Below are 17,846 nucleotides of genomic sequence, written 5' to 3'. Positions count from 1 at the left end.
GGACGGGTATTTGAGGCGGGTCGTCTAGCTTAAGCTTGATTAGCGTTGTTACGCACGCCAGTGTTTCCCACAGAAATTTTGGAGACTATGGGGGCAAGCCATGGGGGAGGCGCGGGGGTTGTTTAAAATTGAGTGATATGTTAAATATTAAGTTATTACTGAAAAACTATTGATTAAAAAAACAGACACTGAGAAATGGTCCTATAAACAACTTTACCAATATAAAAGGTTACCAGGACTACAAAAATGCAGAAAAATAGGCTTTACTTATCCAAATGCACCTGTTGGTTCAAAAGTTAAAGGGCATAGAACCTCACAGCACAACATGAAGTTACCTTAAAATATAATATAAATGCCTCAGCTTTCATGTAAGAAAAAAAACAAAAACAAAAAACTATTAATACTAGTACTGTGTGCAGGCAGTCTCTCCTGAAGACTAAATTAAACAATAATTATAAACTAATAAAATAAATGGCTCAGGCTTCATAGAAGAAAAAAAAAAAAATTTGAACAGAATCTCACAGTATGATGCTGAAGCTGCCTAAACAATGGAAAATAAAATACCATTTTGGCAAAAACGTTGGCATCCATTAATTTCTTGTATTAAGTAAAAAAAAATATGTTGCCAGATACTGCTGACGTTTTACAGCCCAAAATATGTTCAAAATCCGCCAAAATGCACTTAAAACCGCCCAAATTGGGCGGGAAACCGCGCAATCTGGCAACACAGGCGGCAGTAATGGCTGCACTCGTGTCGAGGATGTAAACACAGTTGACGTGGCAACGGACATACATGACATAGTGGATGTAATTTACATTCACAACTTTTTTTGCTGTCAGAAATATTTAATATTAAATTTTGTGACTCGACTGACAATAGCCGGCGGCATAACAAGCCATAGCCGGCGATTTGCCGCCGGTGACCGGCTACTTTTGAGACCGCTGATAGACACAGACAACCATTCACACTCACATTCACACCTACGGTCAATTCAGAGTCACCAGTTAACCTAACCTGCATGTCTTTGGACTGTGGGGGAAACCGGAGCACCTGGAGGAAACCCACGCGGACACGGGGAGAACATGCAAACTCCGCACAGAAAGGCCCTCGCCGGCCGCGGGGCTTGAACCCGGACCTTCTTGCTGTGAGGCGACAGCGCTAACCACTACACCACCGTGCCGCCCACGATACAAGATATGTATCATAATATTTAGGTTTGCCAGCAATACAGTAAGGGTGCCTATTTATTAAAAAAAGATAATTTAAATTGAAAAAAAATTATTATACATTTCTATATGATTTTTATATTTAAAAATGAAAAACATTAAAACTGGGGGAGAAAAAAAAAAAAGTTTTTAACCCTCCCACCCAATAATGATATTTGATTTACCCAATTTACTGGGATTACTGTTTTTGTAACAGGACTTAAGAAAACTTCGAGTCAGCTTGTAATTAAAATTATTTTTTCAAAAAAAAAAAATATTTAAAAAAACATCATCTCAGAAAAGCATACTTTATCACATAATTTAATCACAATATTAGTATTGGATGGTCATATTGCCCAGCTCAAGTCCTGGCAGCAGTCACATGACCACCTGCGCTTTGGTTGTTGGTTACTTGGGAATTTTTGTCCTGTAGAGCAAAAATGCTCAACATTTTGCAGCCAATGAGCTCTTTAACGATAAAATAAACTCTGTATGCACTCCGCACGCATGTACGAACAATTCCACAACTGAAATATTAAGCCATGGAGCTTTTTGTGAACTTTGTTTTTGAGTTATTGAGGTTTTCACTTTAAGTGACCAGTCAAAAAGGACAATGGGTAAAAACATTACTTAATAAGACTCAATAAATATATCATGAGGAACACTTGAAATAATTCTGACTTGGGTTTTAAATGATAAGCTCTTGTGCCGGATGAGGGAACAGAGACAGAATATACTGTTCCTTTAGCAGTAATTTTATAAGAATTATCACCAAATAAAGCAGCTTTGGGGTTCCATCTGCTCCTTAACTCCTGTGGAAATGTGTCTCTCTCTCTCTCTCTTACTCACACACTTTTTGGGCCACTAGTTTGTAGGAAGTATGCATATCAATTATGGATCTAGGCTAAGCTTACATATGTTCGTAAGATGTGTAGCGAATGGGTTATTTAAATGTTAATGAACAGGAAATAAATAAATAAATAAATAATATATATATATAATTTGCACTGATGTACTGCACTTTCACAATGTGAACATTAAAAAAAAAAAGAAAAAAAATACCACACATTTTCTGCATGTGTGTAGGACAATTCAAATGCAATCGAATTGTTTGCAGAATAGACAATGCAGGCAAAAAGCACTTGTGTTGATATGCCCAATTTACTGGTGTTATTGTTTTTGTAACAGGACTTAAAAAGATGAGCAGGTTGTTTTTTTTTGTCTTTGGCCTGAATACATTTGAATAAATCATTCCAATTTTTGAAGTCTGTTTATCTCTTTACCAGATTTATGCCATGTCATTTCTAATTGAGCTGTGCACACAAAGATGTCAAGACAGACAATCAGTATAAAGCAAAAACATAAATAAAAGTTTCAGAAACACTACTCATCTTCATTGTCTCATGATGATGTGCGTTTATGATGCCTACATTTCAGTTTATACAGAGTGCTTACTCTATTCTGCAACCCGACATTACATCAACATGGCTGTTACCACAATATAGATTGTGTTCCTGACTTTGTGAGGTTCTCACCCCCACCAGATGTGCTTAAAAGACTGTGAAAGCTGCAGATTTTCTCTCTTTTTTTTTTTTTTGGGGGGGGGAGGCATTTTGAGAAAGATAAGCACTCCGACGGATGGAGAACAGCTGGGCAAAATGGCCAATACGTCCCAATCTGGTGCTGCCTAAACCATGGTCAGAGCCTGGAGCCCATTCAGCACTGGCCAGCTTTGCATTAAACAGTGTTGCTTCCACATGACTGGGTGCCAAAAGCAGAGAGCGGCTGTGTATGTGAGAGAAGGGGACCCTAACGGCCCCAGAGCAGCCACCCACACCGGGAGCCCAAAGCTCCTGATTAGCTCCCTACCTGACTCTCTGAGGAGCTCCCATCATCCCCCAGGAGCTCGTTCCGCACCTCATCACTGTAGGCAATACGTGACCTTTTCTGCAATGAGGGGAGAGAAGGAGAACAAGAGAAAAGGGAGAAGGGGTGAGAGGGAGGAAGACCAAGGGAAGGAAGAAGAGAGTAAAGGAGGGGGGGAGAGAGAGAAAGAAAAACAAGTTTTAGTTCAGATGCACTGAAAAAAAAAAAAAAAAAAATCACATATTTCTGAAGCACGAGAGCCCCCTAATGGATTAATACATGAAACAAATGTTTACATCTGACAAGCTTTACACTGCATGTTGTCCTTATGAGTACATGAGTGAGTGTATATATGTACGCGTGTTCATATAGCCATTTTGGTTCGAATGAATCAGAGCCATGGAAATAATGGGAAAAGCCCCCCCCCCTTCCACTTAAATAAATAAAAACTGAAGAATGGTGAACCACAGGAGGAGGCATAGGCAGGGAGCATATTAGAAAAGTGCGAGTTGTCAGAGGGAAATGTGTTCTGGGGGCTGTCACACTGTCAGTGCTGTACTCTGGCAGGCCCTGTGATAATGCACAGCCAAGCAGCTAGACAGAGAATAATTCATCACCCAGGTTGATGCGATTGGCGTGCCATCAGATTCGGGCTCGCTCTCCCCTGGTCTTCTCCACTACACACCGGATAGAGAGAGGGATGCCATGTCCAAGAACGAAAAGAGAAAAGAAAACAGGCACACCCATATGCCCACGCACACACACACTTCAGTGTGTGCCACCTTGAATTCTGAAAGAGCACAAGCTGTGTATGGTGTGTTTACAAAACCAGCAAACATCTTCAAAAACACCCTCCGAACTAAACACACAGTGGCAGGAAGAAATAAATAGTGTTTCCTGAGACTGCTTCCCCCTGCTCTGTTCACTGCTGCTGCTGCTACATGGCTGGACAAACTCAAAATGCACAAGCAAATAAAATAATAAAAAAAAACACTTCATTAATACAGATCATCAACACTACTACTTTATTATTATTATTATAAAATCTATTATTACTATTATTGCTGATATTAAAGTTAATACACATGTTATAATAATTGTCAGTTACATTTCCATAAAGATACAGACTAAAGGACCCAAAAAGTCCAAGGTACTTAATTTATAATACAAGATGATTTCTTTTTCATGTTATTGTTTTTCATACATTATAGATTTTTTCAATATTCACTCACCAAGACAAAGATAATTATATTTGCATACAAGTAACTATATATGTATTAATAAAAAAAAAAAAAAGGTCATTTTAATTTACTGAAAAATGCACTGGTTTACAGAAAACAACATTAGAGGCATAATAGAACTAAAAACATACGGGGGAAAAACTAATTTAATTAAAGAATATAAAAAAAGAGGATATTTTTGTCTATGCTGATCAGTAATCGTTAATGATCTGTCCTCACAAGAGACACCCTGACACTACAGGGAAAGAAAACACCCACATGTTCCATTCGAGTTTCATCTTAAAGCAGAACGGCATAACTTTGGGGAATGTCAGCTCACTTGTAATTGAAACTGGAAGCCTTGAAAAACATTTTATTTGAACACAGCCATGCTATTTCGTTTCATTCGGTTTCTAAATATCAGTTTGTTGTAGCTCAGAGCATCAACTTCTTTGGCAACATAACCTTTGAGTGGGGTGTTCACAAAAAGAATGGCAAATGTAGCTTTAAGTCATGAATGGGGAAAAGCATGCGATTGAAACAAATAGGGATGTTGTTCCCAAACCATTTAGACCGTTTCAAAACTCCCCCTGCAGTCAAACAAGCCATGTGATGATTATTCCTGCTTCATCTACAGCACAGAAGATGGTCAGTACTGACTGAAAATGCCTTAAACCTTGGAAATGCTTTGATTAGCGATACGGTGGATTAGTAACTTTGACATTAGACGTTAAACAGCAGTATAATACTTTTTCCCCCCAAGTTGCACATGCTTTAATTCAGCAGCAAGCACCATTAGTTAGTGCTTCAGCTCCTTCAGATGCTGTCACATGCTCCGTTTAATAATGGCTAGAAATACCATAAAAAGTTCAGCTAATGTGAAAGACGTTATAAAACCAATAACAGGGTGAGCTCTTTAAAATCAGTTGATTTAAACTTCCTCATACCATTTACAGCATGGTGAAGCTGGAACCACTTAAAACTACACAAAGCATGAAACCAAAGGAAGACACTTTAAGAAATGTTTGAATGAGCACTTTCACACATCTTATTGCAACAGAAAAGAAAGGAAAAATCTTTTAATCTGGTTTGTTTCTTTTTCTCACTTTTCCCCCCAATCTTGGGTGAGAATTCGCTTCTATTCCCGGAACGACAGTTTGAGATAAAAAAGATCCAGCTTAAGCTTATGTAAAGTGGTCTGTCTGTCTTTTATAAGATGCATCTCGTCAAATGGAGAATGCCCGGTCTTTAAAAAAAAAAACCCACACAACACCCACCCCAACCATGCTTCAATCATGCACGACATGACATTCATACTGAAGATGCGTATTATGTACTGAATTCACATCTCTGAAAATGTCTATGTTAATTTACCTCGCAGAATGCTATCAATAATTAGAAATCATATTTGTTGAAAAACATCCCATTTTCTCCCCTCTTTCTTCACCCTCTTATTTTGACAGTAAAAAGGATGCACTAGGAAGTAAGGTATCTTGTCGGCTACAAAAATAAACAGTTCATTAGACGGGCTGTTAAAGGCGTGAAAACACCCACGGGCAGAGTTTAATGAGAGGCCCTGATGCGACTCTGCAAATGCAGTTCTTCCACTTCTCCGCTCTTTATTTTCACCCCACGCACACAGTTAGTGACAAACCATGAAGAGTAATTAATGATATTTAATTTACAATTTACAAAAAGTGTGTCTGAGTATTTCTCACTAGTGTTAAAAAAAAAATAATAATAATAATAAAAGTCTGGCCAGTTCTGATTTTTACTTAAATTGGCGTTTAACCTATTCTTTCTGCCCATAATAATATCCTGCAAATGTTTAAGAGGAAGTAACACTGCAGGTATGAAAAACAAAATAAAGACTCGCCATGATCAGAGTTTATATAAAAAAAAATAAAATAAAATAAAAATGAGCAACACAGCTGAATATTGTGCATAACATGCAATGTATACCTTATGGTCACAAGTGAATCAGTGGGAGTGGTGTGATGGAGGGATGAGGTGCTTTAGTGGATAAAGAAAGCAAAGACTTTTTTGAGCAGGCTGCAGTATCACAACAGAGTCTTAAATAATGCATCAAATCATAGCAGGGGGCTAACACTCTCCACAGGCTAAAAGAACAGCGCGCACACACACACACACACACACACACACACACACACACACACACACAAGAGAGAACCAGAAAATGCTCAAGTTAAACACATACCCAAATATGTAGTGCTCGTTTTTATTTATGCACAATTTTTTTTGAAGGTCATGACAAAATGACAATACAACAATTACTTTTGCTCGTTTTGTTTATTTCAAGGATTAAATGAAATCACATCTATAAGTCAAAAAGATGTGTATATGTAAGATAAAATGACCAAAATGTCTGACAGTGTGGACATGTGTATTGTGTTAGTCACTTAATAAAAAAAAAATTGTAGGAGCAATGAATCAAGCGCCACAACACAGCATGGAGTCTCTCATTAGCACATAGGCTGGTGGTCTGCGGCTTTAATGCACAAAAGTATTACGTTTCACAACCACAGAAGTCTGGGGGAAAATCCTTCACTATGATCCAAAAAAGCACATGTGGTCAATAGCAAATTAACACATCATGCTGACTGTAAATTTAGCAAATTAAATGAAATAAAAGACCAGCAACTTAAAATCAACATGTGCCCGGATTTTTCAACCTCTATGAATGGTTGACGCACAAACACAGATAGATATACGATAGATATACAGATAGATAGATATACAGATAGATAGATAGATAGATAGATAGATAGATAGATAGATAGATAGATAGATAGATAGATAGATAGATAGATAGATAGATAGATAGACATACAGACAACCATATACACACTGCAGTCCAAAAGTATTAGGACAGTGGGGCAATTTTCATAATTTTGCATGTGTGGATTTAAAACGAAACGATCAAGATATGATTGAAGTGTAGACTTTCAGCTTTAATTCAAGACAAAAATTTGCATTAACTCTTCTGGAATTTGAGCCATTTTGTTACATAGTCCCTTCATACTCACAGGCTCAAAAGTAACTGGACAATTGACTGAAGCATTTTTTTTGGCCAGTTACGGCCCGTTTCCTCGTTATTTCCTGACAAACTAAGAAGAAATGTCTGGAGTTGATTCAAAGTGTTGAATTTGCTTTTAGCATCTGTTCATGGCAACTCTCATGATGTGGTCCAAAGAGGTGTCAATACAATTGAAGGAGGCCATCATAAGGCTTGGGGGGGGGGGGGGGGGGGGAGACACAAGCAGACAGAGAGAGATAGCAGAAACTTTATGAGTGGCAAAATCAACAATTAGGTACATTCTTAAGAAGAAAGAAAGCACTGGTGAGCTCAGGAACTCCAAAAAGCCTGGAATGTCATGGAAGACAACTAAAGTGGATGATTGTAGAGTTCTTTCCTTGGTGAAGCACAATCTCTTCCCAACATCTAGCTAAGTCAAAAACATTTTCGGATGTAGGTGTATCAGTCAAATTCTACAAAAACACGCAATACCTTCATGAATGTAAATACAGAGGGTTTACCTCAAAATGCAAGCCACTGCTAACACTCAAGAACAGAAAGGGCAGATTAGACTTTGCTCAAAAACCTGCCCATTTCTTCAAGATTCTTTGGACAGATGAAACCAAGATTAACTTGTACCAGAATGATGAGTATGGTGAAGGAAAGAAAGGGCCTATGAACCAAGGCACGGGTTTCTCCAGAAAACCTGAAGTAGCCAGCTAAAAAGAAGTAGCCGGCAGCTCTTGAATTTGCAGCGTCAAAGCTAGGGGGGGGTCTGGGGGCCTGCCCCTTCCAGAAAATTTTGAAATTTACATGCCTTCTGGTGCATTCTCAGCTAATAAATTACTAACCATTTCCCTGTAAAATACTTGCAAACTATGTATGAAATTTCCCTCCAGATGTATGTGTGCTTGGCTTTCTCAGTTACCCTGTCTAACATAACTACATACGCTATGGCATGGTCACGTGGTCCAGCTCAGCCAACCAGAGTCCAAGAATTGATCAACAAATATGGTATCACTTCTGGCAGTCAAAGACAATTTCATGGTGAAATAATTGGATTTGCAGCAAATTATGGGCAGTGGAGACGATATATTAAAAAAAAAAAAACCCACTTGACTATTGAAAGGCAAGTTTGTTTTTTTTGTTTTTTTTGTTTTTTTCTGGGATTGAGTAGCCAGCACAGACCATCTGTGTAGGTGGAGAAAACCACCGATCGCCGGCACTTCTGGACATCTCTGAAGGCATACCACCTCATCTGTCACACATAGTGGATATGGCCATGTATTGCTGCCAATGGAATAGTGGTGTTTATTGATGCGACTGCTGACAAAAGTAGCAAGATGAATTCTGAACTATATAGAGCTCTACTTTATGCTCAGATTCAGTCAAAACATACAGGACAGCCCTTCACTGAACAGAGAGATAAGGAGACACAACATGCTGCAAAACCAAAACAGCTTCCTCAGCAAAGAAATGGAATGTTCTTTAAAGGGATCCTCCAGCAGATTTATTCTCAAAAACTTATTATAAAGTAAAAAGTAGTCACAGATTTAAACAAAAAAAAAAAATCAAACTTTCAATTTGAGAGACCAAATAGTGATCAAGAAAAATGAATTTTCTTTAAAATGCAAGTGGTGACGTATGCGATGACATTATGTAGCACAGTCGCTTGGAGCAACTCGGCTGTTTATATTCTCTGTTTACATCATAGTTTTGCTAGTTTTACAAGTATTTTACAGAATTCATCAGTTTTTAAATAGGTATGCCTCATTGTGTAGCATATAAATGCTACAACGATGTTAAAAAGAAAGCACAAGCTGGAACTAGACTGCATTTCTGCAGAGAAAATGCCAAGTGTGCTTCCTCAGCTGTGGCAAACTGTCCCTGACAAACTGGATCAGACATGGAGACCTCAGACTACAAAATCATTTTTTACAATTTTTTTTGTTTATTTATTTATTACACGATCTACATGGTGCTGGTTCTGGGAAGATTAATAGGTAGGGGTGTGTGCGCGTGTGTGTGCATGCACGTGCTCTAAAATCTCGGTTTAAAATGGCTCAACTCGCAGCGCAACATGACCCTTCACGCTCTTTTTTTTTTTTTTTTTACATGAACTACACGGTCCTGGGTAGATTAACAGCAAGTGTGGTACATTAACTGAAGATGGCTGCAGTAAAGTCCTGGCAAAGCATCTCGGGGGGGGATTTTGCAAAGGATTTGCATCCAAGTAAATAACAAGAGTGCTCTGAAAGCACAATATCCCCCGCTGGCAACTATATCTATCCTAGAAGGCCATAACTCTGGTAAAATGCGACTGAATTGAACGAAATTGCAATATGCGTATTACTGATATATAACAAAGAATCCTGTCAAGTTTCGTGAAATTCCTTAAAAATCGTGAGAGGAACTGATTTCAGAAGGTGAGTACCCTTCCCGGGATGGACAGAAGGATGGATTGACAGACATTGCCACGACATAATCCCCCTTCGGACCTTTCAGCCAGTGCAGGATAAAAATGATTACAATTGTGTTAGTCTGTCCAATTACTTTTGAACCTGTGATAACTGAGGGACTTTAGGAATTAGAGCCATTTTCTTCAAACAGTTAATGTGATGTTTTTGTTAAACCCCTTGGATTAAAGCTGAAATTCTACACTTCAATTACATCTTGATTGCTTCATTTCAAATCCATTGTGGTGGTGTACAGAGGCATAAATAAATAAATAAATATTGTCACTGACCTGACTGTGTGTGTACACACACAACATGGAAATATTTAAAAATGTCCATTACACCTGTACACAAATGCTATCTACACAAACGTTCAAAATTTGCAAATAGTTTTATTTGTTTAATCTTCTTTATACCATGATTTAGAATTAGCTGTAAATAGATTCGATTTTCTGCCAAGTGGAGTTTTAAATTAAATTTTTCTAAATGTAAATAAGATCAGTCAATAAGCCAAACAACTCTCATCAGTGGCTGAGACAGACAGAGACAGACAGACAGACAGACAGACAACTGCAACTGAAAACCCAACAAAAGAACAACTCCAACGGCCTTTGATTGAGGAAGTAGAATATACTTTTTGAAGGCCGGGGAGTCGCTGTGAACGGTTATTTCTTTAAGGCACAACAGCCGATTAAACTCAATATTAAAATAGGGAAACATTTCTAATGAAAAATCAAAGGCTGTTTTTATCTGCCTTCGCATTTCTCTCTGTGCCATTCTCTAGTGCACATTAATGGCAGTCTGGGAAAGAGGCTGGCGCGGGTGCTAGCAGAGTCGACCCCAGCTCGTCAGTACTGCAGAAATCAATAATGAAGAGCCGATGGGAAGGGAGCCTGGCAGAGCAAGCAGGGCCAGACCCACTCTCATCCCAGCATTCTCCTCTGGTGTGCAGTGGGGATTAAAATGTGCCTCCCCGGGTCAGCACCAGAGAAAAGGTGAGATTAGAGGAAATGGAAGAGGGATTTCTGAGGCACAGGATACCTGGCGAGCAAGGAACCAATCGCCCATTAGCCTGTGGCTACCTACATATGGTTCACTGAACCTTCCAGAAAAAAGGGGGGGGGGGAGAACTTTTTCCTCTATGCCTCCCCCATGCCTTCAACATTTCTCTTTTTCTCCATCTCTCTTTTGGAAACACACTTAACTCTTTCTTAGCTTTAGCAGTGGCTTATCTGCTGACCTTACAGTGTTGTCTATTCTAAGCGTGAGCTAGGAGTGCAGTCTGCTAGTCACAAATACATCTGGGTTTATTACGGTGCAAAAATGTTCATGTTCACACGTGTATTGATCCGCTGTATAAACCAGCTTATGAAGTTTTTCTATAGCATGGCCTTTGTCTGGGCTCAATGGTCAAGTTATTAGCATCAGAATGGCAAACAGGCATAGGAGCTTGGCTACATGGTTAATGCTATACATTTCTATATACTTTTTACTTCATTATGCATGCAAAATTCAAATGAGATGAGATTTGCCTCACACAGGAGCATTATACACATAACCCCTCTGGACTTAACTTTATCCACACTTTAAAATAAGACTTGTGAAGGTTAAGAACAAATATATGCAAATATAAAAGGAGATGCACCCGAAGGGTGTTTTTTTCCACCACCCCCAGGCCATATGAGGAACGTATTAATAAGGGACAGCATGCTTTCATCGCACTTAAACGGTTTCCAAAATTAAATTTAGCTGCTTATTCAAACAAATATAGGCACAGAGCATAAACTTCAAAACAGATCACGAATTCTATCCAATATAGAAAGGAATTACAAGCTTTTATCTTTATTTAGAGGTCAGAAATGATCAGGATGCCACGCAAACTGCAAAGGAGAAAGGATTTGTACAGCCAAAAGTTTCATTACAGAGCCAAAAATATTTTGACTGTACCGAAGACTAGAAACCACAACACAGAATCAGACGTTACATGATGTCACCACGACGCAAAAACACAAGTATGTCTTGACATATCATGCTAGCTGGTCTTCCTGTCAAAGTCACATCGCAAACCTTTTCTTGAAACAAATGTTTTGACGTGTGCAGAAATGTGATCGAGACGGCCTCAGCCTTTAAACCAGCACACTTCAAGCCACAAATGATCCCAGAGACGTGCCCATGTTTTTACACCAGTGCTCATTAGAGGCACTTAAATCAGAGGAAAAGTTAATGAACTTTAAGTGGGAAACTTTCAAGCAATTCAAAGACTGCGTTTTCTGCAAATAAATAGCGCGTGCGCACATGCGGGTGTGTCAAAATAGCCTGGCACTTGTAAATTTCCTGGCTCTCACTCCAGGATGTGCTTCTTAAAAAAAGAAAACAAAATGACTCCAAACGTATCATATAAATACTTCATGATTTTGCATTATTAAGAAAGTTGGCCAACAAAACTTGTCATTTTATGACTAAGCTAGTGGTAAGAAGACGGCAGGAGAGCTAATGGCTCTGCTTTATCTCGTGCTCTAAATGATGAGGTGTCCTGTGTGTCGTACAGGTCAATAAGGATACACTGACATAATGAGGATAAATGCTACAGCGGTCAAACAATGCAGCTTAACCCATTACTCTCTGTATAGTTCATGTATATAAAAGTTGCACACATTTATAAAGATGATATAGATTTCTAAATGTTGCAACATGAACGCACAGAAAGCTACAGTGTTTTGAGAGGTTGTTAGTTTACTGGCTCAGTAATAGCATCCCATTTCTATTAAGTGCATCATCTCCTCATTTCCAGCCAAGGAGGCCTGATTTTCCCCTCTGACTGACAGAGGCCTTCACCTCATCAACCTCCCATCACTGCGATTACCACATGCGCCACGGAGCAGATTTCACAAAGCCACCAAATCACACCTCTACACATTTCCCTCGATTCCCTCTGTCAGTGCACGAGATCCTCAGAGGAAAAAAAAAAAAAAAAGGACACTGACGCAATTTGTCATTTTCAAAAACTCTTCGTTCAACCATTTTCTACACTAAACTGTTTTTGGAACTGATTAGACTAGAGTCATGGTTAACATATTAAAATGCTAATAATGACTAGTATTAAGGACCATAAAGCCTAGAAAACTATTTTATTATTTCCTTATACACACTAAAGTCCAACACAGAAGTGATTTTTTTAAAAATCAAGTCACTTAACCGAGATATTTTACTTATCAATATAATCAAACACAATCTGCATACAAAATTATCACATAAAACAACAATTTCTGAAAATAACAATCTCAAAATATTCAGCAAAATTACTAGTGCTATTTAAGAAAAAGAAATTAAACATTTATTAAAAAACAGTCCATTTAGTAAGTATTTAATAAATTCATTATTAAAGTCATTAGGAGTTTATACTTTTTCTTTCACCCTTCAACTATCCAAAGAACAAAAAACTTACTCAGTAAAATTTATTAATAATATGAATTATGTTCAGTGTTTCATCACAAACTGTAAGATGGTTGTATATAGCCATGTATTTAATTGCAATGAAACACCAATCGCTGCAAATTATTAGAAATCTCACTTTTTATAACCTGCAAACACTGACAGCTCACGAACACTTATATAATCTGCCATATTGATTGTACCTATGAGATATCTACAGATATCTATTATAAAATATGCTTCTATATTTCAGTGCTTGTACACATCACTGTTGTGGTGTTAATCCTAAATAAAGAATATGTTGTGTAATGTTATTGATGCAACCGTTTACATCAGTATGAAGATCATGCAATACAGTGCTATAACTGGCACGGCTAAACCGCAGCTACAAAATCAGCTCGGATTTATTTATGCTTTAGAAACGTAAAACACTTTTATATAATATAGATTTGTCATAGAGAATTTGCGCATTTTACATCACCCTGTACTCTAGCTACCTTTAAATCACTTGTGTGCAACAGTAAGATCAGTCAATTTGGAGACTTGAGCAGTGTGGGATATTAGGCAGGTTAAATATCTGCTCAGAGTAACGGTAGGGGCAGAGTTCAAGACTTTAGCAATCTTTTAGTCGTTCTGGTTTAACAGGTCACCTTGCAGGCACTTGCTACTAATCAGGATGCAAGAGTCATTTCTTGATTCTAAATTTGTGTTCCTCAAATATAATAAAGATAAAATAAATATAATAAAAGGCTTTTATGATGCACAAATGCCTTTAAGCTTCAGCAACTCAGAGGCCGGGCTAGCTGGCGAGATTTTTAGTAAGATGTCGCCATCTCCTGGTCAGGGAGGAGAAAACTATTGAAGCCAGGGACAGTCAGGACACTCGAGATTCATCTACCTGACTAAAATTTGACAATTTCTACGTGACAACTTCATGAAAATGCTATGTTGCTATTCATGAAGGAAAACGAACTAAGCCTTATGAGTGACTTGGCTGAGTAAGTGGAAAGCTCCGATTTGGATCAAACCCCCAAAATATAGTCTTTCATTTAACATCCTTTTCTTCCCATATTTCATAGGGTTGGACGAGCTATGAGCGTTCTCCATCTCAGTCTGTTATCGACCATCTCTTCTTCGAGGTTAAGTTCCCTCAGATCTTCCTCTATACACTTCTTCCATGTTTTCAGGGGCCTTCCTCGGGGGCGTCTTCCATCAATTACAGCTTCTGCTGCTCTCCATACCACACCACACTACTCTTCTTTTCTTTTGATAAGCCCGAACCATCTCAAATGTTGTCTTCTCATTAAATCCTGTATGCTTCCACTTGACATCTTTCGATCACTTCCTCACTTGATATTCCTTCTTCCCAATGTATATTTGCCATATATCTGAGCATCCGGCAATCACATCTCTTCACCATGTTTTCAAGGTTCCTAGTCATCGGCCATGTTTCTGCTCCGGATATAGTACGGGCCTAATCCATGCACAGTATGTTTGTACTCTACTTTTTAGGGGAATTCCTTGATTCGTCAAAAGACTAGATAAATCGGTCTCCATTTTGACCAAGCAGCTGATATTCTGGTTCGAACTGCTCTCTCTGCACCTTGACCGCAGTCAACAGTGTCGCCTAGGTAACGGAAGCTTTCAACTTCTTCGATTGTACCACCATCAACCCTTATTCGGTCACGTCTCCTCATCTCAGCACCTTGTTCTCTTCTTCATATTAAATGATATTGGTCATAATTTCTCGTCGAATGCAAAATATTTTGGGCATCCACACTACGTCAGTCCTTAAAGAATGTTTATAATGATTAACCCTTTCACCACTGCGTCACTTCATACACAGGGGTTTCCCTACTACAATGAGACCGGAATAGCGGTCTGCAGTGGTGAAAGGGTTAAGCACAAACACTACCTGCACACCTAATAGCGAGTATATCATTATTATGGCCATCTTAGAGAACTCTGAGGTGGTGAAACTGAGCCCCTTTGAAGATTTGCAGTCTATTTACCCAACTGGCTTCATTAAATTATGCCTCCATTACGGTGCTCTTGTGTCAGATCAAAGGCATGACTAAGAGGCATGTCGTTCTGGTCCCTGAACCCAATGACTTTTAGCATGACCAATCACAGACAAATCTTTTCTTGTCCTCCCTCCCACCACTCTCAACACTCTTTTCTCTGCCAGTGTATGGCCTCCACAGGGTCTGGCTTTCAGACCGACCCACCGTCCCTTTATCAAAATGAAGCCATCATCAAGCACACCCGCCTTTGGCATGTCCTTCTGATATGTTACTCTCTTTTTCCCCCTAGAAGAGTGGCAGAGTTGCTAGGTCAACCAGTCTCCGTCTGCTACTGAACAGGAGGCTGAGTGCAGCAAGTGGCAATGGCAGGAAGACTTCAAACACGGGTGAATGACTGGATGTGAGAGAGGAGTAAAGCGAGAGAAGCTCCAGGAAGACCAGATGAGGGGAAGGCCAGGACAGGGCCTTGATTTCCCATGGAAGCACAACAAAGACTCCTTTTTAAAATAAAATAAAGCGATGGCCTTTTTCCATGACACCTCTTAGAAGCGTGCGCATGTGCTCACATCACATGATCGAGAGGATAAGCCATCCACGCTAAAGCATTTGGCACTTCTGAGCACCCTGCTGAATCTCTCAGCTTTGGGACATTTGCTAGGGCTTACTATCAACAGTAGCTTCAGGGGGAGCTGTCTTTCAAATGCACACCGAATGAAGAAAATCTGATTTCCAATTACGATCGCGTTTTAAAATAAGCCAGTTGGAAATGTATATTAAAGAAATTGACATACATAAACTTCCTGTTTACGCAGGAAAAGGCCTAAACAAGTCGAGATATTCAGCTACACCAGCAGTTCTCCGTTTGCTATCCTACAGTGTAAACATCTGAACATGTAAACAGAGAACAATGAGCCACAAGTTTATCTTGAAGGGGGTTAAAAGGATCAGATGAACGCTGAATGTAACGTGAAAGCCCTGCACAGCAAGTGTTAATTGCATGATAATTAACCGCAGCATCAATCAAGCAGGACACGTTAAAGATTAATCGTCAGCCAATTAAATGCCCATAGTGAGGCGTGCGAGGCCTCGGAGAACAAAAAAAAAAAAGGATCTAAGCCATCAGTCTCAGAGCATCAGATCATTGGAAAGAGTTCATTTTCTTAAATGTTCTCATTTATTTCATGCCTTTCTGGAATCTTTGTTGATGCTGCTACCATCTGGTATTGATATGGAGCACACCTCTAATTACATACACGTGCAGGGTTTGAATGCAGGATAGGAAAAGAAAGGAACAGGAAGTGGTTCACGCAGAAACTTGATGCGACTTCAGATTTCAGACAGATTACTTATATTCCCACGGAGGGCACAATGGTGTGATATTCAAAAGGCATTAAAATCCATTAACAGGAAATTGCATAGAATGTAAAGAAAATATTCACATTTTCTGAACAAATAAGTACATGTCTGAACACAATGGACGATAAATAAGAGTGAAGCAAGACAAAAAAAAAAAAAAAAACGTTTCTGAGGGCAAGGCCTTCATTAAGGTTTGATGTGAGTAGGGTGGGTTTGGAAGGCAGGTACAATTTATGAATAACTAAACAAGGACATGGAGGAGAAGCACACTCCTCAGGCCCAACACAACTTCAGAAACACACTCCGAATTAGCCTCGGTAGACATCACTGACCTTCAAAGAGTGGAGTTTTTGTGTTTGTGAAGAAGGAATATATTTTTGGCTGCGTTTGTGTAGTTGTATGCGTAAACCAAGTCATAAACCGAGCTTCATGTGCTGTATGAGCAAGTGTTGTGGGGTGGGGTGTGCTGGACTCACAAAGTCCTTCTCGAGCTTCTCCACCTCCTGTTTATAGCTCTTCAGTCGGCTGTTGTACATCGCTCTGCTCTGGATGGGGATCTCTCGCACCTCCAGGTCCATCTGCTCCAACTATGCACATCAGATTGGATTTTCTTATCAACTATATTGTCTCCCACGTTCAGAAAAACAAATTACATTTAGGAAGCAAAAGAACACAGAAAACCATCAAAGGCAAAGGGGGGGGATGCTTTAAATAAGTTAAGGCCCACGGAACCTATGTTTAGATCTGCAAGTAGTTTTACACCAAGTTCTGATAAACAGAATCTTTCCTACTGCTGTCGAAACAGGATTTTAAAATCTTCTTTAGTCCTTTTAGTTTTTTTTATTTATACTGATAAACCTGGGTCACACGGTGGTGTCGTGGTTATGCTGTCGCCTCACAGCAAGAAGGTCCGGGTTCGAGCCCCGTGGCCGGCGAGGGCCTTTCTGTGCGGAGTTTGCATGTTCTCCCCGTGCCCGCGTGGGTTTCCTCCGGGTGCTCCGGTTTCCTCCACAGTCCAAAGACATGCAGGTTAGGTTAACTGGTGACTCTAAATTGAGCGTAGGTGTGAATGTGAGTGTGAATGGTTGTCTGTGTCTATGTGTCAGCCCTGTGATGACCTGGCGACTTGTCCGGGGTGTACCCGCCTTTCGCCCGTAGTCAGCTGGGATAGGCTCCAGCTTGCCTGCGACCCTGTAGAACAGGATAAAGCGGCTAGAGATAATGAGATGAGATGAGACTGATAAACCTT

At 39.4% G+C, this 17,846-nt stretch overlaps 1 protein-coding gene across 4 annotated transcripts in view; it reads right to left on the bottom strand.

Annotated features, from left to right (window-relative positions):
- vti1a (vesicle transport through interaction with t-SNAREs 1A) overlaps window positions 1-17,846 on the bottom strand; it is a 202,834-nt gene that overhangs the window by 168,694 nt on the left and 16,294 nt on the right. For all 4 annotated transcript variants that reach the window (XM_060939950.1, XM_060939951.1, XM_060939952.1 and 1 more), the window contains exons 3-4: window positions 17,074-17,184; window positions 3,076-3,153 (exon numbers count right to left, since the gene is read on the bottom strand). In XM_060939950.1, the coding sequence (XP_060795933.1) occupies window positions 3,076-3,153; window positions 17,074-17,184 (189 nt within the window). The remainder of the gene's footprint in view (window positions 1-3,075; window positions 3,154-17,073; window positions 17,185-17,846) is intronic.

This window comes from Neoarius graeffei, chromosome 14, assembly GCF_027579695.1.
Source record: "Neoarius graeffei isolate fNeoGra1 chromosome 14, fNeoGra1.pri, whole genome shotgun sequence".
NCBI lineage: Eukaryota > Metazoa > Chordata > Actinopteri > Siluriformes > Ariidae > Neoarius > Neoarius graeffei.
Note: the sequence above shows the minus strand (reverse complement) of the source record. Positions and strands in the feature narration are given on the sequence as shown.